The sequence below is a fragment of the Neltuma alba genome, unplaced genomic scaffold, assembly GCF_004799145.2.
Source record: "Neltuma alba isolate B1F8T4 unplaced genomic scaffold, ASM479914v2 tig00012233_pilon, whole genome shotgun sequence".
NCBI classification, from domain to species: domain Eukaryota; kingdom Viridiplantae; phylum Streptophyta; class Magnoliopsida; order Fabales; family Fabaceae; genus Neltuma; species Neltuma alba.
Genome location: NW_021636763.1, coordinates 9,046 through 31,218, shown reverse-complemented (window position 1 = coordinate 31,218; position 22,173 = coordinate 9,046). Strand labels below are relative to the sequence as shown.

At 34.8% G+C, this 22,173-nt stretch overlaps 4 protein-coding genes across 5 annotated transcripts; all 4 read right to left on the bottom strand.

Moving 5' to 3' along the window:
* Positions 1–1,868: 1,868 nt before the first annotated feature.
* LOC114725225 (probably inactive leucine-rich repeat receptor-like protein kinase IMK2) lies at positions 1,869–5,116 on the bottom strand. Its single transcript, XM_028911709.1, has 2 exons — positions 3,204–5,116; positions 1,869–2,775 (listed from the first exon to the last, which is right to left on the bottom strand). The coding sequence occupies exons 1-2, from the start codon at positions 5,035–5,037 to the stop codon at positions 2,144–2,146; spliced, it is 2,466 nt and encodes an 821-aa protein (XP_028767542.1). The 5' UTR covers positions 5,038–5,116; the 3' UTR covers positions 1,869–2,143.
* Positions 5,117–8,460: 3,344 nt separating this feature from the next.
* LOC114725226 (PRA1 family protein B4-like) lies at positions 8,461–9,736 on the bottom strand. The gene has a single exon (XM_028911710.1). It carries the CDS (start codon positions 9,473–9,475, stop codon positions 8,807–8,809), a length of 669 nt encoding a protein of 222 aa, XP_028767543.1. The 5' UTR covers positions 9,476–9,736; the 3' UTR covers positions 8,461–8,806.
* An 817-nt stretch (positions 9,737–10,553) lies between these two features.
* On the bottom strand, positions 10,554–13,425 carry LOC114725227 (macrophage migration inhibitory factor homolog). Of its 2 annotated transcripts, XM_028911711.1 has the most exons (4): positions 13,272–13,425; positions 11,446–11,646; positions 11,301–11,359; positions 10,774–10,844 (listed from the first exon to the last, which is right to left on the bottom strand). In XM_028911711.1, the coding sequence occupies exons 1-3, from the start codon at positions 13,380–13,382 to the stop codon at positions 11,306–11,308; spliced, it is 366 nt and encodes a 121-aa protein (XP_028767544.1). In that variant the 5' UTR covers positions 13,383–13,425; the 3' UTR covers positions 10,774–10,844; positions 11,301–11,305. The 2 variants fall into 2 exon arrangements, with proteins under 2 accessions (XP_028767545.1, XP_028767544.1); XM_028911712.1 differs by lacking the exon at positions 11,301–11,359 and having other exon boundaries at positions 10,554–10,844.
* Positions 13,426–18,681: 5,256 nt separating this feature from the next.
* Positions 18,682–21,973, bottom strand: LOC114725233 (macrophage migration inhibitory factor homolog). Its single transcript, XM_028911715.1, has 2 exons — positions 21,647–21,973; positions 18,682–18,931 (listed from the first exon to the last, which is right to left on the bottom strand). The coding sequence occupies exons 1-2, from the start codon at positions 21,755–21,757 to the stop codon at positions 18,695–18,697; spliced, it is 348 nt and encodes a 115-aa protein (XP_028767548.1). The 5' UTR covers positions 21,758–21,973; the 3' UTR covers positions 18,682–18,694.
* Between the last annotated feature and the right edge of the window lie 200 nt (positions 21,974–22,173).

Genomic DNA, 22,173 nt, shown 5'->3' with positions numbered 1-22,173 from the left:
TTTGATGGCGATTGATTTATACTCACTGAGGAAGGTATTATGTAATGTTATTGATATACTACCTTCGACCCTAATTATAAGATGTGGTTGACTAGTTTGAAGAGATTAAGAAATTTAATTAAATTAGTTATTTGTAATGAATAAATATTATTTTTTCTAAAATACCCTTACAAATCAAATTTGTTATCTAGGACTATCATTATTAAAGGACTATCTTGAAAAAAAAAAGATAAATATGAAAGATAAAATAGATTGAGGTCTTATATTTAGAATCAAAATAAAAGTCAAATAAGGTTTTGTACTAATAACCGGAGGTAATATTTTTTTTTGGGGTCAAAATGTAATGTTATTGATCACATCACACCAACAAATTCAAAGAGTTCATATAAGAATGGCCCTTGTTGGATCCATTACCTAGATTTTACAATTTGTTTTAAAGCTCAATAAGATGAGTTTGAATTGGCTTGAATCATACTACTTGGTACTCCTAAATACAACATACTTTGTCATTGAAATAACTAATAACAATTTGTTTTACTTTTTGGTTTGAAATTGATAGAAGGCGTTGAGAGGGGGAGGGAGGAGGGATTTCTTGGACAGAAAGTTCCACTGAAATCATCATCTTATGGCCTTGAGAGCGTATATTGAAGATTTATTCACAGTTTAATTTCTACAGAGAGAAGTTCAACATTTCTACAAGATTCATTCACAAGGTAAGGTTTTTGTGCTTTTTACGAACTGAGGTAAACTTCAATTTGTGACTTGTTCTCAAGAAAGATAGCCAACAATTAATTTGGTTGAGAGAGAATTGAGATCATGTACCACACAACAGTATAGAGAAGGATAATCCATATAGTTTGATTTAATTTTGATTTTGATTCTTATAGTTTTAAATCATTGGCTTTGGTCATATAGTTTCATCAGAACTTGATCTAAGTTTAAATATTGAGACCAAAACTAAAACTTATTAAATCAAAAAATTATGAAACTATAGAACTAAAACCAATAATTTGAAACTACAAAGGTCAAAACCAAAATTTTATCAAACTATAAAGATAGACAATGATATTAACCCCAAAAAAAAATTTACTACTGCTATATATATCAGATACAACAAGATATCCATACATTGATGAGCCTCCTCTACTGCTTTTTGTTGGTACTGCACAAATGGGTGCCTTATGGTTCATGAGATTTTGTGAGGATGGTGCAACAGCCTCAACTACCTTTTATTCTTCTTTCCTTCTATTTTTATGATTCCTAAAGGTCGTATTTGGCGCGTTAGAATCTTCATTTTTCAGCAGTTGAATTCTGGAAATGGGTTCATAGCTCACATGTCAATAGCCTCAATCTTTAAAATTGAAGACGAGTTTGATGTCAAGTATCTGTTTCTTGGTTTTGTTATGTGAACTTGATAAAACTTCTAGTGTCTCCTGCTATGGAGGGTGCTTGGATTTGGGTTGGTTTCCTATCAGAGGAGAAGAACAATATGCCGCCATCCCATTAACAATGATAGAAGGATACATATAAGTAGGCTTAAAACTACATCATATATCATGGCCTTTATCTATTTTTTTCATTTTAAAAATTCTGCTCAAAGGAAAAGATACGGACAAATGAATTTGACAGTACATCTTAATGCAAAAAGAAAGCTAAAAAATTTCTTTTTTTTTTAAAAGCATTAGAGCATACATATAAGTAATCTCTACATCGTATACTTCAAAACTTTGACGAGTAGACCTTCCACATCAAATCAAGTATTCTCACACTTAATACCAAAAGAATCAAATGGAAGTATATAGTTTATTCAGAAAATTTAGTACATATAAAAGAATCAACTATTAATGGCTTCTATATACATAACAAAATAAATAAACCAATAAAAGAATAAAAGAAACCAAGAACATCATATTTCTTTCTCTCCTATGATAGTGACTAAAATCTATTAATGAAATCGACTGAGAACTCTGCGACGTTTGCTCCATCATCCTCTGAAGCGGCAGAAGCTAAGTCCAGCTTGATCTACATATGCTCCAGAATCTGCTGAACGGAAATCTGCCAAGTCTCGCTTGATATCTATCTTTCTCCCCTACAATAAAGAAACTGAAAATTCTCCCTGTGATATATCAAATAAGAACAAATCTCAAGTTTGCTCAGTTTCTGGGGCTTTTTGCTCGGTTTCTGGGGCTTTTGCTCCATCATCATCCACAGAAGAATCTGGCTTGATCTCCTCCAGTTGCTGAAGAATCTGCTGAACTTCAGGCCTAGCAGCTGGGGATGGATCCACACAGTGAAGAGCTAATTTCAGGGTATTAAGCAGTTCATCGCCAATAGCTGGTGCATCCCTCATGAGCTCCAAATCAAACACTTCATTAGTCCATTCTTCCTTCACTATGGATGCAACCCACTGTGGCAAGTCCAAGCCATTGGTTGGTTCACCAGGAGGTTTTCCAGTTAAGAGCTCCAAAATGATGACACCAAGACTATAGACATCAGTTTTTGTGTTTGGTTTCTTGGTCTTTGTGAGCTCTGGTGCATTATAACCAAGGTTTCCTGCAGTGGCTATGATGTTGCTGTTTGCTGACGTGGTCATTAGCCTTGAGAGACCAAAGTCTGTGATATGGGCATTTGTCTGCTCATCCAAGAGTATGTTGCTTGAGGTGAGATTTCCGTGTACTATGTTCTCTTCTGTATGCAGGTAGCATAGGCCGCGGGTTACTCCAAGGGCTATTCTCATCCTTGTTGGCCAGTCTATGACAATTTCCGGGCCCCTAGCTGGATATGGAACAAACACATCAGTATCGGAGTTCACAAATAATGCAAAAATTGTTGTAATCTTTGTCCTAATATCTTAGAGCAAGTATTTTAGTACAGAGGAACAAGAAAGTGACCAACCCCGAGTGAAACACGATGAAAAAAAATATGAAGATTTCACCCACTTCAAATTTTAACTTTGCTCATATCATCAAACTGATTATATATTGGCTGTAATGTCTAAGATACATAGATTCAATATTCTATTAAAAATTCATAAGATCCACTCAGAAATTATGGGACCCTATAACTTGTATTAAAATACTCAACATATCTTTCATGTGGTGATTAATATCCTCCATCCTGTACCAAAATAATATTCAAGGTAACAAGGGAAAATGAGATAACAGTAACTTTGCAAGATCTCCTAATGGCTACGTAGTACTTACCGTGGAGGAACGATGCTAGACTTCCTTTGGTCATGTAATCAAAGACAAGAAGCTTCTCTCCCTTTGGTCCCATGTAGTATGCTCTAAGTGCCAGCAGATTTGGGTGTCTAATTTTACCGAGTGCAGCAACCTCAGTTTCGAACTCCTTCTGCCCTTTGGTTGTCTTCTCCCTCAACCTCTTCACAGCAACCTGGTTCCCATCCTCTAGCGTTGCCTTGTATGCTGTTCCATAAGCGCTTTTTCCCATAATCTCAGCAGTAGCGCACAAGAGGTCATCAGCCGTAAAAACAAATGGGCCATCAAAGTGAACTAGCTTCCCTCCTGCTTCACCTCCTGATTCAACTTCACCTCCTTTTCCTGCACTTCGTGCAGTACCAGCAGCAGCGGATGTTTTGGCAATATTCCCATTCTTTTCTTTAGCGGCTGCTCTCTTCCTGACCAAACAGCAAAGCAAAACGCAGCAAAGTAGAAGAAGAATGACAAGAAGAGCACCTGCTACTATGAGGATTATGTCCTTGGTGCTTAGTTTACGGTGGTGTGGGTTCAATGAAGGTTTTGGGGATGGAGATGGAGGATTCTGAGGTGGGGGTGAAGAAGAAGGGCATGGTTTTGAAGGGACATACCCACAGAGTTGGAGATTCCCAGCAAAGGAGCTAGAATTGAATCTTTTGGAGAGGAGGGATGGGACAAGGCCAGAGAGATTGTTGTAAGAAACATTAAAAGAGGTCAAATTTGCAAGCTTGGTAAGTGAATCTGGAATCTCTCCCACGAGTTTATTTTCAGAGAAGTCAATCTGCGTGATCACTGAGAAGTTCCCAATTGTTGATGGGATTTCACCCTCAAGCTTATTATTATGCAGGTTAAGCACAGTAAGGTTTTTTAACTGGTCAAAATTATCTGGGAAGCTACCATTAATGCCATTGTTTGATAGATCAAGAGTTTGAAGCCTCGAAAGCCCGCCGAGCTCACTTGGAATAGACCCTTTCATCTGGTTATGGCTAAGAGAAATCTCTTGGAGAAATCCCATCTCACTCAAAGAAACCGGAATGGTTCCAGAAATGAGATTGTGATCGAGGGTCAAGATTTGAAGATTGTAAGTTTGGTTTTTTCCCATTCCACTACCCCATGAATCTGGGATAGAACCAGAAAGATTGTTGTGTTGAAGAGCAAGAAAAGTTAAAGAAGGAACCATAGTGAAAGTTCTAGGAATAGAGCCAGAAAGAGAGTTAAAGCTCAAATTGAGTCTGTATAATCTAGTAGAGTTTACTAAGCTAGGAGGGATAGTACCTGAGAGCGAGTTATTGCTAAAATCAATAGACTGAAGCAGTGGGCTATTCCTGCCAATGGAAGGAGGGACAGAACCTGAAAGCCTATTGTTGAAGAGGTAGATTCCTCTGAGATTAGGAAGGAAGCCAAGAGACCAAGGGACAGGACCACCTAGTACATTGTCGTGTAGACTCAGCTTCCTAAGAGCTTGAAGCGATCCGATTTTCTCGGAAATTCGACCACCCAATCCCCTCCATGGAAGCTGGATTGCAATAACCTGTCCCTTCACGCACTTGATTCCTGCCCACCCACCAGAACAAGCTCCAATTCCACTGTCATTCCAGCTCCTCAGAACTCCTCTGAAATCGATGAATTCTCGCTTTATAGCTCGCAGAGCCTGATAATCGGCTTGTGTAACAATCACACCATCCCACGAATGGCCTCCTGAGACTGGTTGAAACGTAAATGCCAGAACTTGAAGAACCATAATGAGGGAGACGAAGAAACGAGAAACGGGTCTTCCTTCATTTGTGGGAAACTTTTCGGCAAACCGATTATTGTTTCCCATGCAGGAGGAAGATGTCTTTTTCGTTTAAAGGGTGGTGGGAACAACAATGGATAATCAAAGGACAGTCTCTGTTTATAGCTTCTCAGTTCTAAAGCTGGGTTTCAGAAAGCACAGTGGAGGAAGATGAAGAAGATGCAAGTGAAAAAGGAAGAGCGAGAGGGTTAGAAAAAGAAGAGAAGGATCGTGATGAGTCCATGTGAGGGGTGGGGTTATCGGTTTTTGGAGGGTCAGGGAGAGAGAAGGAAGAAGGAATCGGTCAAAGCTCGCGTTTTTCTTAAATCGCAACGGCTAGTTTTACCTGGATACATTATCTGCGTATAACGGCTTGGTCTCTCTGAGCAAATGGGGCTCAGTTTTCCAACGGCTACATTGCATAATGTATATTCTGAAGATGACCCCAATATGCAATTACCAAAACAGCCTTGAATCGGCAAGTTTATAGGATACTTTCTGTGGACCAAACTGGAAAATTAACGTTCAATTTACTCAGACTTTGTCGAGGATTTATGATGCTAAATATTAAAGAAGCTTTTTTTTGGGCCAACAGAAAGAAGCTTTTCAAGAGATCTAATCATATGTCACCGGTAAAAATATTACACTACCTCCTATCCTACAGTTTTATTTACTCTATAAATAAAATCTTATACTAAGGATCGGAGATAGTATTTTCATAAAAGGTATGTTATATATTTTTTATTGAAGAATTTGATATAAACACTTAAAAATTAAGGTTAAATGTTACAAAAATAAAATTTTTTTTAAGGAGTTAATTAGATTAAATGGGATCTCTTCCAAATAAGTTGAATTTAATTATTTTAGAAAATTTTCTAGCTCAAAATTAGACAGTGTTTAACAGCTCCTTGAAATATTTTAATATTAATATCATAAATAAAAGTGATAAATATAATGTAATATTACTGATAAACATCATATCTGTGTGTCTATATAATAATTATTAGATATATATATATACAATATATGATATTTTAGCAGTGTCTCATGATTTGGCCCAATTTTTATTGCGGGTGGCAGCTTATGCAAGAGAGTTGCTTTTGATTTCAGTTTATGTAATTTTGTGGAAGGTGTTGAGGGGACACAAAAAGGTCTGGAAATTGAGAAAGTTGTGTTTATGGTGACATGTGCATTCTATAAGGAGGCATCAACTAGACACAGACTGCCCACCATAACCTTTCATAAGGCATCGGTCCCCGGATCATTTTTTTTTATTACATTATTATTCATGAAAATCAATCAATCAATTAATTAATTAATTTTGCTTTAAGAAATTATTCACGTGTCTCTCTCACAACCAATTTCCCGCAACTACTTAATTTGGCCTCTTTCTCAACGATTTTTAGGTTCATATTTGGAATTGGAATGACTAGAGAAGTGAAAATGAAGGAAATGATGATTAAAGAATAATAATAATAATAATAATCTATAATGAGATAATGAGAGTAATATGATGTTAAACTTTTTCTCCTAAAGTTCATTTGCTACCTCATATTCAAACACTATCAGATTCCCAGTTTTTCTTTTTGTTTTTTGTTTAGCCGATCATCAATTGAAACATAACAAGCCATATCCAACAAATAAAGTCACATTCATAAAATTTTCTTTTACAGATCAAGTTTAAAATAACTGAATAAAATATGACTAACTACCTAAATCAATTTATGTATATACTATCTCATGTCTTTAATACAAGCTGGAAAACTAATTTAGAGAGAATAAGAAAATTAGTTAATTATAATAAATATGTATTGATTTTTCTAAACCACCCTTTTAATTATATATGTTGAAAATATCTCTCAGTAGAATTTCTTACAATCAATAAGAATAGTTTAAAGAAACCATTATAAATTTGAGAGACAAAATGAATAAAGATCTTATATTTAAAATCAAATCCAATCTCAAACAAGTTCACGCATAAAAGACCAGAGGTAGTACATAATTCCGATGCTCCTGCATGTTTAGTCATTTTGACACAATCTAGTGACTCAATTTACCTTAAAAAATCAATGTATCAGGTATCATCTAAAACAACTGGTTTGTAAGCCATAAAAAATGCAACCTGTCTCAAACTTGTAAAGCCTAGTTTTTCTCATAAAATTAGCATGCGAGAATTTAAATATAATTTTCAAGTGATCTTTCTTGGGACAAAACTTGAAGAGATGAATGACATGAAGAGGATGCAGGCTTTAATGCTTAGCGGAAAGGGCAAGATTTATGCACGGCCTCCTGCCAAACCGGCATTTTTAGTTACCAATAAATAACGTGTTGAAATATTGCTACTACCAACAGCAATATTTGTTTTACTTTTGGCCAGCAACATTTTTTTTTCTGGCAATTGACTAACATTTTGATACGTGAGTTGTGTGAAATGATAGTTCTCGTTTTTATTCCTTCTGTTTGCCCAGAATTCCAGCAAACTACTATGCACCTTTATAACGAGACAAATCAAAATATAATGGCTTCATTTAAGTTCCATCCAGAAGGCAATGGCAGCCCCGCATCGTTATTTCATGGCTCTTGATTCATAACAACAAACAATGAGCATGTTCTATTTTCATGGAATGAATGGAGGCAATCATGCTAGAACATTAGCAACAATGGAAGCTAGAATGTTAGATACCTATATCTTCTATACATCAATCACAAAACAAGACTTCTCGTAGCTCGGAATCAACAACAGAACCATCACAAAGTATTCTTCTAACTAAATTGAACTTTGACTCGCAAGTTACATTTAAAATCTCTACTCCGTAGTATCCCAGACACCACGGAGCACAGCGCCAAACTATCACGGTTGTACCGTAATATTTAAAATCCTCATATGTCTATTGTATTCACAAACTGAAGGTCATCCAAGAAATCACACAACGCTATTCTATAATCACATACGGGTATGCTGAATCCTGATATCGATGTCAAGATCAACAAGATGTTCTAATCAATTTTTCCATGATATAGAGGGGAAAAGCGAAAGGGATGTCTTCACCCCAAGTCTAACTTCACAAAACAGAAGCCAAAATTGCTCATGCAGGTTCACAGTCACATAGATTCAAAAGAAGAAACAACCAATGCCTTCTCTATTTGACTACTAAACACATTAGGAACAGTGGTGTAAGCAATCTCAATTATGAGATCTAAATAACAACACAGGCAAACAATGCAGAAACGGCACAGTTCGTGATGGAATCCAACGGGCGGCAAAAGCGATCTAACCATTCCTTGATAATGTCGAGCCTAGCAATAAAAATCAAAGACATCTATCTAATGTTTGATAAAAGCAAAGAACTAACAATAAAAAAGGAAACTGAAATGTAATCACCTAAGCAACTAGGCAATCCATGTTCCCGTACAGCTATGAAACGAGGTTACAGGCATAATAGATATCTAACGCATGGAGGCATAGACATCTAACACAATTAAGAACATTTGCACAATCTGCTTTAAGAGAGCCAAATTACCAAAATGAATAAAACAATTGAAGTATAGAGATAACAAAACAATTCAAGTATAAAAACTGGTAGATCCACCAACAAGAGTTGCGAATCCTACATGAAACAGCACAAAATAACAGAGAACCCTACAAATCTCATGTGATTCACCCTATGTATAGTAAAATTTGTTAATACATTGTCATAGAAGGCAAAAGCATATTTTCTGCGTTTATCTCACTTCCAGGTCCTAACAATGAATTTCACGGATCAGATCAAGACCCCATTACCCTGTTATCCTCCTGGATCTGGATTCACCGATCTGCTCAAACACGTGCAGTGACCGGAGGTACGGAAGAGGGGACAGTGGCATTGGTTGCAGCACCCCGGAGATATGACAGGAACCCAGTGGTTTGAGAAACCTCCTGTTCATCCAAGAAGAGATCTTCGGGAACCCTGAAGGCACCGTGAGCGCAGACAACAGCCACACCCACCATGAGAGCCGAAACAAGAACAGATCCAACATTGGTAAGAAAGACCACAAACAAAGTGAGGCCGCCCAGGAGCGCCAAGGTCTCGAAATCAGAGAAAGTGCGACCAAGAATGACCAAAGGCTGATCAGAGGGACGGAAGAGGTATAAGAACATCCAGGAAGCGAGCAAGCCGACGAGGACAATAAGAGAGAACGGATTCGTAAGCAGAGACACAGCAAGGATCAGAGCAATCATAGCATAATAATTGACCCGAAAGTAAGAATAATTCTTGCGGATCCGGAGGGTGGCTTCAGAGAAACTCTCTGGTTTCGCAAAGGCCGTACGGTCAACGAGCTCACCCCAAGGACGGCGCTGAGCAAGGCCATTACGGACGGTATCGGAGAGGTGCCCGATGAAGGCACGGAAGGCAGGTGTAGCAACGGGTCCTCCAGATTCAGCCGTGGCACCAGCGGTGGGCTGGGAATTGGAGACGGGGAGGACGGGAGGTGCAGCAGAAGCCATTGTTCGGGGTTAGGAATCAACGAAGAAGAGAGAAGAAAGGAGAGATGGATTTAACGGGATAGCAAAACCAGAAATGGGAATTGAGGAGAAAATGCGAAATTGATGGACGAATGCGAAATTGGGAAAGGAGCAGTGAAATTGAAGGGAAAGAGATAAGAAGGTCGATGGGAAATCAAGAAGACGACGTATTACGAAACTCGGCTTCGTTGTTAAGATTCCACCACCGATAGTCGCATTGGCCTTTTGCTGTGCGGATCTGAGTCAATGCTGGCCACTCGTCGATTACAATGGCACGCGTATTTCCTTCTGTCGTCATTTATATTTCTTCCCGCATTCGACCTTTGTTTTATTTTATAATTATAATTATAATTATTATTAATTTTCAAGATAAACATCCAGCCTTCAAATACATATTTTTTACGCTATCAAGCTTTGATTCTTAACAGTTAAGTTTTTGGATCGGTTATTTATATATAAATATATACATTTGAGATAAACATGTGACTTTCAGATTTTTTTTTTTGACATACTTCGATTTGATTCTTCACACTTGAGATTTTGCAACGGTTCTTTATATACATACATATATATGTATATATTATATACCCACATAAATAGATAGATGTATTTATATATTGAAATTAAGGCATGGCTAGGGATATCGAAATTCTAATTCTCATTCTTTTAAGAGACAAGTAGCATTTTAACTAAATGGACCAAACTAGTGAAGGGGGTGCTAAGGTAACAATTTTAAAAAAAATAATAATAATAAAAAGCATGTACATTATTTCGCAATATTTAAAAATTTCAAACCATACACATCAATTTGAAATTTTTAAATTCATCCACATCAATTTATCATTTAGCAATTTTCAAGATACTTTATTGTCTTCTTCCCTTGTTTCTTTCAATATCTCTAAATATCCAGTCTTGCTATTCCAAGCATAAACAAATAAGGGGCAGCGGGAGCCTATTGTACTGTGATTTTTTTCTTTCATTATGCATTAAGCCACATACCACAGATTACCAGCCATTACTTCGTAACAAATTTAACCTAGAAAGACTAAATTTAACAATAGGACAAAACAGGGAATCAGCACTAACCATTCTCTTAAACAGAACGACCGTACGATAATAACAATGATCTAGGTCCCATCACTGGGAAGTCTCCCGGGGAAAGGATCCACGTTTGTTCCAAACAGCTAATCAAGTATTAATTGCACCAGTTACAAAGATATCCGTAATATAACATCATCCCCAGTCATAACAGTGGTTGGAAACAGAACAAACACCGCACTTGGTATCGAGGCAACACAACCATTCGAATGGGAGTTTAGAACGTAGACCCATTCCACCCGAAGTTTGAACCCTGCAAAGCAAGAAAAGCAGAGTTACCATCGAGTTGCAGTAATTCATGGCTATAAAAGTGGAGATAGGGTATGCTTGGCAGTTGGGAGGAGAAGGAAAGGGAAGAAAATCCAACCAAAATGGAACGTGAAGCAATAATTAAGTGATAACGTCCTCCCCCTTGTTTGGGGATATTCTCTCCTTCAGAATCCTCCAAATTAGGGGGACTTGAAATTGAAAAGGAAGAGCACTGGAAGGTTAGCTCAAAAACATTAACTAGCCTCACCTCCATTAATAACCCCAAACAAGAGTAAAATTTAATAAAAACTTCTCTTCTCCTCCGTTATTCTTCATCCAAACATACCCTTGAGAAAAGGGCTGTGCGTTCTGAGAGTTACGTCTATAGGAAAAGGTTGGATTTTTAAGTACAGCTAACAAGAGCTACGATAATAGTGTTGGACAGCAAGGATTTATTTACATGATCTAGTGCTGGTGTAAAGCATGCAAACACTGTGCATATTCTTGACTTTGATGGTCCTAAACAAAAAGGAAGAATGCAATAAGAAAAAAGTGCAGCACAGGTCAGTGACCCTTCAGGATAACTTGGAACTTCAAATACTTGCCTTTGTATCATAGAATTTTAAGAAGAATCGCGATTTGGGCACAGACAACTTGGTTTCGAGAATTGATGCAATTGCAGCACTAAGTTTCTTGTTCACATCAGGGTTAAGACCACCAATGGACACCAATTCACCATAGGCTGCAGGCTGCTCAGTCCCACCAAAAGACATCGGAATTGATCCTTTCAGTACAATCATTACATACTGCAAATCGGGGGAAAAAGGATTAAAGGCCAATCAAGTCAAAGAAATAACATATAATAGCTCAGCAGAAATACCGTACTTATTTTATATTTTAAGAGCCACATCAATGTCATGCTATTTATCTACAACATGGTTGCAGCAAGCATCCTTTTTGAGTAAAAGGGGAATTTCATTCCTGAATGATGATTACAAAACAGCCACGATGCCAGCAAAAACCATGCTAACCAATCATGTGTACAACTTTACATAGAGGAAATGCACAGTTAAAGGAAATGAGTCAGGTGATCCCCTTTTTCAGAAGGTTGGCCAAATACTTGACTTCGGCGGTTTGGTCTGAGACAGCTAAGGCCACACCAATAAGACTCTTTAAGATGAGCATGGATTGATTAGCAGATACAGAGAAGTAATCACTACGTATATTGCATAATAGTAAAACATGGGTCAGATGGCCAGCAAGTCATTAAGGAAACCTCAGAGAACTCATGAGTTTTTTTCATCAATTAATGCTTAGAAATAATGAATTCGCTCAATCTAATCTGATTCAGGCATTAGTTCCCCTTCTCAGAGGATAGCAGCGTAACACCAGCACAGCTGTAAATTCATTGGAAAGGAACTACATTGATTCATTAAAAGTCCAAAATAAAGAGCAGTTGAGAACAACTTTATGAATGATAGCACTCATAAAACAAACCAAGACCCGCTATCACCCCATCCTTCCAAATAAATAATTGAGTAAACCATTTCAACCTCATTCAAAGCCTGCAAAGAGGCCTTGATGCCCCAAATTAACTTAATGATAGTATAAAACCGCTTCCATGGATTACATAGTGAGAATATGACATAGATTCAGCGAAGTGAGTTGTCAACATAATTATCTGTTGCAAGCTAACACAATCAAATATCATGGCCAAGAACTTAAGTGGTAAGCTGACAACTAAACCAGGAGGTACATATTATTCTCCTGAATCCTGATATAACAAGAGGCACAGGACCAGAAAGATACTCGTAATCTACGAACCTCAAAATTTCACTGATTCCCTTGCAATCCAATTATAAGTATTTAAATAAATCGGTAAGAAGACAGTTCAACTATCACGGAATTATCCAAGACTTGAATCACAACCGAACCCACGTCAATATATTGAAGAAATGAGTATGCCTAATGACCCTCTATGACGATATCTGGACATAAATCTCAGGTTTCAGATTAGGAGGAAACCTACACGCAATTCTTACGAGGCTGTTGTCATTATATTCAGTTGAATCAAGAGATGTAAAGAAACCTTTATTACAGAGTTAACGCACGATGATAACTTGATAACAAATTCTGAAGAAACTTCACTTAAATATTGTCATAGAGGCTCTGGCGTCATTCGCCAGACTAGTCATTTCCTGATTCCAGAAGTAGCCCACCATTGAATTCCTCTATAGTTGTTGTACGATACGAAACGATTTAAGGTTAGAATCTAACATGATATACGAAGAAAGATGAACCTTAAAAATGGTGAATAAAACAGTTAAAAAAACAAGAATACAAGTACTGAAAAAGTGAAAGACCAAAAGCAGTATAAGTCATAGTAGCAGAAGGTTCAGAAGAAGTAGAAATAGGGGCCGAATTTCCTTACAGACTCAGGTTTGCCGATGAGCTTGGCGACGGTGGAGGTGGCTTCAGAGAGAATGGAAGAAGTGTCGACACCATCAAGGTTGACGTTGGTGGAGAGGTTAAGGCAAGGCATCTTCTCACTCCTCTTCTTGATCACTCAATTCTGAAACCCTTCTGTTTTGTTTGGGAATGAAGGAGAGAAGGGGGGAAATAAATTGACGGAAGTGATGGGGATTGGGGGAGCCCCTCCCGCGACTCGGGCCTAGTGGCTGTGAAATGCTTCAATTATGACCGTAAGATCTATCCGATGATTAGGAAGAGAGTGGTGTGCAATTTATTTCCTGGCTGAAAAAAGACGTGGCCGGAGCCAGATCACGGATACGAAACGGTGCGCAGCAACTTCGTTTATAACTTTATATTACCTCTTTTCTTTTTCAGTAAAAAAAATTGGTAAGTTGGATTGGAGACTCGCTAAGGTTAGAGTGTATTTTTAGACTCGACACTTACAGATCATTTATCAATAAAATTTTTACACCGATAATGGGATTGGAACTTATGATATGAACTGACTCTTTATATTATTCTTTTAGTTCTTAATATAAGGTCTAATTATTAAGTTAATTTGTGTCCTAAATATAAGACATATTTCTCATATTTATTAATTTTTTCTAAATTATCCTTATAGATACTTTCTCAATCATAATCAAATAGAAAAGGAAGAGAGGATATTAAGGTAGATGGTTATAATGTTTTAGGAAAAACATATCATATTACTTATAATTAATTAATTTGTCTAATTTTTTTAATCTAATTAAATTAATTAAATAGATATTATATTAAGGACATGAGGAGTTTTTTTTTTGTTTGTTTATATATGTTACGTCTTTTTGGTGCCATTTCCTACAGATTTTTCATCTTCTTGGTCTTCCCTTGCGGTGCCATTTTCTCCACCCTCTATCCACAATAACAATAATTGGGAATTCATTGTTAATGTATAAATTTTTTTTTAATTAAAAAGGAAGACAGCAATCAAATAGATTTGCCATTTTCTTAGCAGGAATATCTCCAACTCTTTCATTCCCAAAACTTTTCATTTCATCGCCCTAATTTCGAGTGTTCCCAAGTCCTCTGAACAACATCTACAAAGTTCTGGCTAGCCGGCCTCATGTTATCTTTGGGCTGCTTTTTATTTTCTGGGCTTAAAAGTCAGTCTCAAACCCCTTTCTTGCTATTTCAATTTTCTTTTATTATGAGATGTTATCGAAATTTATATGGAAGAATTACAAAAGCTCTCCAAAAAAGATATATCTACCAAAAAGTTCCAATAACAAGTAACTAGCTTAAACATATTGTCATTCTCTATTTTAAAACTTATCATTATTTACTCTTCACTTGTCGATAGAGTTTAAGATAATTAAATCTCTTCTTTAAGACCTGATCTCCCCGTTTATAAACATTAGCAAGCGCAAAATGATTTGAAGATAAAGAACTCACTTTCTTAGAAAGGGAACCAATATCAGAATGGTTGCCGGTTCCGATCCCTTGCATCATTTTCCAATCGTGGTTGAAAGAGACTTTAAAAGATTTGCACAGAGGTGGACATGGTGAGCTTTATAAAAGGTATAATTGTGCTATTAAATGTGATTTGGAGCAAAAGGAACCGAATCACTCACCAAAAGTATTAGCTATCTTTTTGTCTTTCTTTAGTTTGTCAAAAGTATTAGTGACTCCTATCCTATGATAGATTTTAGTCATATTTTACTGTTAAATTCTTGTCCTTGCTTTTCTGCTTATGTTACCTGATCTGTTATTTCTGATATTTTATCATGCATTTTGCTTTTCATTAAAAAAATTGATATACCCATTATTTTTCCCCTCGAGTTGGATATTATCATTTATAAAACTAAATTAAAAGACTCCAAATACAGGAATTGTTTTTCTCGATATCAAAACATATTAGTCCAAAGTCCAAACATCAACTATTTAATTCGCCTGCCATGCTTATTTGACGCAGTACGAATTTGAATTCAAAAAAGCAAGATAGTTAGAGGATTTTTTTTATATGATTATCTAATTGAGTTAAATTCGAGTATTGTCTGGTCCAATCGAAAATAAATCTTTCCAAAAAGTTTTTAGAAATGTTACTTCCGATTAAATTTAACAAGAGTCTAACTTAACTATGTAACCATGTAAAAGAAGGAGCCAATTTTAATTCTTAATTATCCATTTCCAATTACATGAACACTTAAACTTTTTTTTTTTTGGTTGGCCAGAACTCTTACACTTGCATGTTGCACATGTAATATGCTGCACAAATCCATTTTCAATTTCATTAATTAATTGTTGAGGAGAGTCAAGCCCTAATTGAAAATCGCCAACAAAAAGCATTCCACTCATCCTTATCTCAAGCACTAAAATATACATATGCCACACTCTTCAGTCAGATTTGGTACAAGTCAACCATAAAATGTCATCATTCCTAAACCAAGATCTAGTTTTTCTCATCTTTTTCCTGATTAAATTTAGATGGTTTGAATTTAATATTTAGAAAAATAATTACAAAATTGTAAATTGTTAGCATATATTAATAAATTTAATATATTAAAATTTAATCTTGACCACACAAAGATTCTAGATGAATGAGGAGGAATGAAGAAACTGGATTGAGTTTTTTTGTTCCAGTTAAAATGTCATTTTCAAAAGAAAGATATTACATTTATTTGCTCTTATTAAAAATAATAAATTAAATTACAATAGAAGTATTTGTAAACGAGAAACATGAAATATACCAACTTTCAAATGCATTTTCGGCTGCCCCATCATTAGTCAATGGCCTCCACCTGTACTACTGCTAATTTTTTTTTTGGCCAACAGCTATATTCGTCGTAATTAGTCCAAGTATATAAATTTAAATCCCCCATATTTAATTTTACAGATATATATAATAGTATCTATTTATTTTTTTTCATCATAGTATAGTATATGCTTATTAATTATATCAAATGTATTGCATGTGTTTGAAGATAAGGAAAAAGGTGAAAAGATTTCAGATCATTTAAAATGAAAACAACTATAAATTTAAAAATCTCAATTACAAATAAAGGACTTAAATTTAAATGTAACTTTAATTTATAATTGAGATTTTTGTTTAAATAAGTATGAGGTATCCTCCCTTTTAGCTCTTGCTATGAAGTGTTTTTGATCTGTATGTACTCCTCCGGTCCTTATTATAAGACCCCATTTGACTTTTTATTTGATCCTAATTATAAGACCCCAATCCATTTTGTCTCTTATATTTATGCATTTTTTCCAAGATAATCCTTCTAATAATGATAGTTTTAGCCAATATACTTAATTAATAAGGATATTTTAGGAATAACAACACTTATTTATTATAAATAACCAACTTAACTTACTTCCTTAATCTCCTCAAATAAGTCAATTGGGTCTTATAATTAGGACCGGAGGAGTATAAATAAAAAGTTAGTTACCTAATTAAAATGATACTACAAAAGTATGTCAAGGGGTGAAATGATCCAACTATTAGAAAATTTTATAAAACCCTTTATATTATGTGAAAGTAGAGGGAAGGAGTATACACTCACCTTTTACATGGGATATGTGTTTGATAATTGATTTGAAGTTGTAGAAGGGGAAAGATGCATCAAAATGCCTAACGCACGCTCTCCCTATATGTATGCAATGTTTCCGATGCACAATATAAGTTATTTTCACAAAATTTTCTTGATCTATTATAATATAAGTCACTTGAAGAGTAATTAGTACTTATTTATTAATTTTGCCCATTCAATTAATGCTTTAATATGATTTCTTGTGTTTTTTCCCCTCATCATAACCTCATTTAACATGGGTAAAATTAAAAATGATTTTAAATTGAAGACAAACTTAATAAGTTGATTACTATTTGTTACTTTGAAGTTGTGACTTACATTTTGGTGGGGGCATAGTGGGAGTCTTCAGTCTTTCACTTGACTTTGGAAGCAAACATAATCATTATTGGACATGAAATTCCTAGTTAGGGTACACAAATAGGGAGGCATTTGCCTAACTTCGCATTTCAAGAATCATATATTCCGATCACTCTTTATTCCTCATACATATTTCATAACTACTCCCCCCAATCATTGCAAAACGACAAACTTCCTTCATTCTTTTGTGTACGGTAATAAAAATAGGGAGAATTACATTCAAGTCTCAGAAGAGAAATAATCACTAAAAAGTTTCAATAACAACCTGAGCAGCCTGTAATAACAAGTTTTATAGTGAAAATGACAACTTTTGGGACTTGTTTTTCAATTGTTTTTCCTGCTTGGGACCTCATTGTAATTCTTTCATAAAAATATAATCCCCATTCTTCTCCGGGAATTCATTTTATGATTTATATATTAAAAAACATAATTAACATATTTAATACTAATATGCATCGATCTTAGGCTTTTAATTGTAACTCAATACTACTAGATTGATGCTCTATGAGTCGGGTGATGGGCGAATCAAACAAGTGAGTTCATTGAGTAGAGGCCTAACTTGCAAGCCTTTATGGGTAAATTTGTTCCTTATCACTATAATAAATCAGAGATTATGATGTATTGTTAATTAATAATTCATAATTTAATTATGTGTGCGCCTGTTTTTTTTCTTTTTTCTTTTTTGAGAAGGTTATTGTTTAGATCAACTTGTTTTTAAACATTTTACATTTTATAAGGTAGACACGTGAGAAAAATTTTGTCATTGTTCAGCATTCTACACACATGCTCTCATTCTCTCTGTATAATTCCTCTGATCCTAATTATAAGATCTTATTTATAGATTACAAATGAAATTTTATAATTAGAATTGGAGGTAGTATTTTCTAAATCAACCAAAGAGAGTACCCATTTCCATATTCTTGATTACTACGGGATTTTTTTAATTTAAGGGCAAGTGCACCCTACAAACTTATATATATATATATATATAATTATAAAGGTTAATATCATGTTTAGTCACTAAAATTTAATCTTATTTTAATTTTGGCACCTAAAATCTAATCTCCTTTTGGTTTTGATTCTAGAAATTTGAAACTAGTGATTTTGGTTTCTCAAATTTGATTTCATCTTTATCCACCTAAAGATTTTTGCACTTTGGGCAATAAAAACTAAAATAAAGTAAAATTTCATAGAACAAAACCACTTATTTCAAATTTCAAGAATCAGAACCACTAGTTCTAAATTTCAGAGACCAAAACTGAAATAAAGTCACATTTGAGAGATTAAAGATAATATCAATTCTAATTATAATAACTTATTGGGAGAAACATAATAATAATTATTATTACTTAATCGGACCCAGGGGTACACTATTAATGACCGTGGCCATGAGAGGCGGATGATCTCCAAAAATGTGGCGGAGAAATTGAAAGGGAATCAGTGTTATTACATTCACTCATAGTTTGGGGGAGGGGTTGAGACGGCGGAAGGCGGTGGTGTCAAAGACCTTGAGGAAGAATCTGGTTCTGGGGACGGAGAGCCTGGATTGGAGAATGGAGCCGATGGAGGCAATGAGCTTCTTCTTCACCTGTGAGTCTATGCCTCCCATCGACACTATCTCTGCGTACGCCGCCGGCTCCTTGTTCCCTTCAAATGATATCGCCACCGACCCCTTCACTATCACCATCACATACTGCACCCACCACCCACATCCAACCAACTATTTCAAACTCACATTAAATGGTACCACTAACTAATTTAAATTAACATAATATTACTTTCAATTCTAAGAAAATTAGCTAAATAAGTTAGTTATTTGTAGTAAATATGTGATGCTTTATTAATCATGTGTATTAGAACGATTTTTATTATCACAATAGAGATTTACTTGGGGAGAAAACAGATAAATATGAGAGACAAAATAGATTAGGAGATCTTATATTACTTCCGGTCTTGAATATAATGGCTAGTTGACTAATTTGAATAGATTAAAAAAATAAGTTAAGTTAGTTATTTGTAATAAATAAACATTATCTTTTCTAAAATATCTTTACTAATCATGGCTAGAACTACTATTATTGAAAGAACTACTTTGAAAAAAAAAAAGTACAAATATGAAAGACAAAATGAATCGAGATTTATATTTAAGATCAAAATAAAAGTTAAATGAGTTCTTATATTAAAGATCAGAAATTTAGGATCAAATTGAAATTTTAACTAGCTATTATGTTAAACACATGAGATACGAAATAATATAACCCCATGAAAGTGAAAGGGAATAGGGAGAACAGTGGTGGGGGCTGGCTCCTCATCAAATGCAATTTGCTGTGGCCTGTGGGGAGCCAGCTGCGTTGTTTTCACTTTTCAGATTTCACTTTCGTTCGTCCTCTGCCAGTTTTCATGTTTCATATGAAATGGCAAACAGAAGCATCCATAATACCCACTTTATCACCTCGGACCATTCACACCACTTTTTTCATCTTTGCTCCACTCCTCACTTTGCCCTCCATTATTAGATCACATCACACACGGACGCTACTGACAGGTTACATTCTTTTCAGATGCTAACTGGTTTCATACTTGAAGATTTATTGTAAGGTTTGAAAAAAAAAAACACATTCACTAATAAGTTCAATAATAATCAAGGAAGTACTACTTCCGTTCTTAATTATAAGAGCTAGTTGACTAATCTGAAGAGATTAAGAAAGTAAGTTAAGTTAGTTATTTGTAATAAATAGGTATTGTCTCTCTTAAAATATCCTTGTTAATTAAGGGTGTGAGTTAGAACTACTATTATTAGAAAGACAATCTTAAAAAATATATATATAAATATTAGAGACAAAGTGGATTGAGGTCTTATATTTAGGACCAAAATAAAAGTCAAACAAGGTCTTATATTAAGAACTAGAGATAGTAGCTCGTAATGATAAATTCTAATATGAAACTTTATAATAATTCTTTTAATGATCAAAAAAATTATTAAATAATCTAGATTATAGTAAAATTTGATATTATTAGACTAAAATACTCTTATAAACTATTGTTTAATTATTTTATGTTTATATTTATAATTTAATCATTTAGTTATCTTTATCATTGGTTTCCAATTTATAATTTGGATTTTAATATTTATAATTGTCTAAATTAATTTTTTTTTTTTTACAACCTCACACTAAAAGAAAATCTTAAAAAAGATGGTTAAGGTCACTTGATGACTTACAAGACCCCAATTCTCTAAATTAATATTTATAATTTAGCTTTTAAACAAATTTCTTGGAGATCCAATTATCATTTCCCTTTTCTTTTTTGGTTGGCTAGGATCCCTTTACTTACTCAATACTTAATCTGATATATTTGTCAGATGAAGTTTCCATCCAATCATTAAACTAAAAATTCACTCGTTGACCTCAAAACACCAGGCAATCATACACATGGACATTGGATTTATGAACTCTGCTAATATGAGTAAATATACTACCTTATAAATTAACAACTATGTTGGGATATTTATATTACACTGTATAAGTTACACATTAACTCTGCCCATACATTAAAATGATATATATATATATATATATATGACCAATCAAACATTGAAAAATAAATTAGGTATGATTAAAATTTAAAATTCTTATCCATATTTCATCATTTTAAAGGGGACAGAGTTGATTGCCACGTTCTTTTTGCAACCTTTAGCAGTATGGTCCTAGGACCACATAGTTTTTTTCAAAATAAATAAATAAACAAACAAACAAATTTTTGTCATTTTGAGATCTCTCTGTTAATCATACACAGACAGAAACTTAGGGGCTCCAAGGTTTAAACTCGCACACGCAATTATTTTTTTTCCCTAAATCCATAAATATATATATTTAAGAGAGAAACAAAAAAGAAATAATAAGTGTAAAAAATGAAAATGAAGTTTTATTTATAAGTTATCTTCTTAAATGAAGTTTTATATAAATATATATATGATATATTATTTTACAGGAAGTTTTGTTTTATAAATTATCTTTTTAAATCTTATTAAAATGACTATATATATGAATATAGAAAATTAACTCACAAACATCCAATAACCAGAGATAATTGCTAAAAATGAAGCCTATTCTAATTTCACACTATCCAGATAAGTTGGACTTTGATAAGAAGATTCCAAGTCGAAACAGAAGCAAGCTCGAATCCCAATGAACTAAGCGCACAAGAAACACCGGAGAATTAACAACAGAAGCACAAGATGAATCTGCGACGAACCAGATAAGAAAGCAAACACATAGATATATCATCCAGATATATAAAGAAGGTTTTCGATGGATCCTTAAGATTGAATTACTGGAGTTCGAATCGGAAATCAAGTTGAAGAAAGAAGAGAAAAAAATCCAGAGAGGAGAGAGAGAGAGAGAAATACTTTTGGGGGCTTTCCGATAATGGAGGAGACGGCGGAAGTGGCTTCGGAGAAGATGGGATCGATGTCGATTCCGTCTAAGTTAACGTTGGTGGAGATGTAAAGGCAAGGCATCGTTCTCTTCTTCTTCTTCTTCTTCTTCTTCGTCTGATTCTTCTGATTCTGCGTACCGTTAGAATGAAGAAGGGCGGAGATGAGGATTGAAGGAAGCAAGTGGGAAGCTCAAGTGAGTTTGATTCGGGGCAATCCCACCTTCTTGTGGACTGGTTTATATAAAGCCGATCCTGGGCTTTTACTGTTTTGACCATCTCCCCTTCCTTCCCGTTTCATGATTGGTTGGTGAAAAAACCTTGGAATTCCACCTTCCCCACTCGCTCTCCCTTCCCACTCCCTTCTTCTCCTTCTTTTCCTTTTATTACAAAAATAATAGGGAATATGTTTTTTTTTTACTTTGATTGTAATTTTAATTTCACTCAGGACAGCTTAATTAATTAATTTCCATAATTTTAGCCCAGTTGAATCAATTCCTC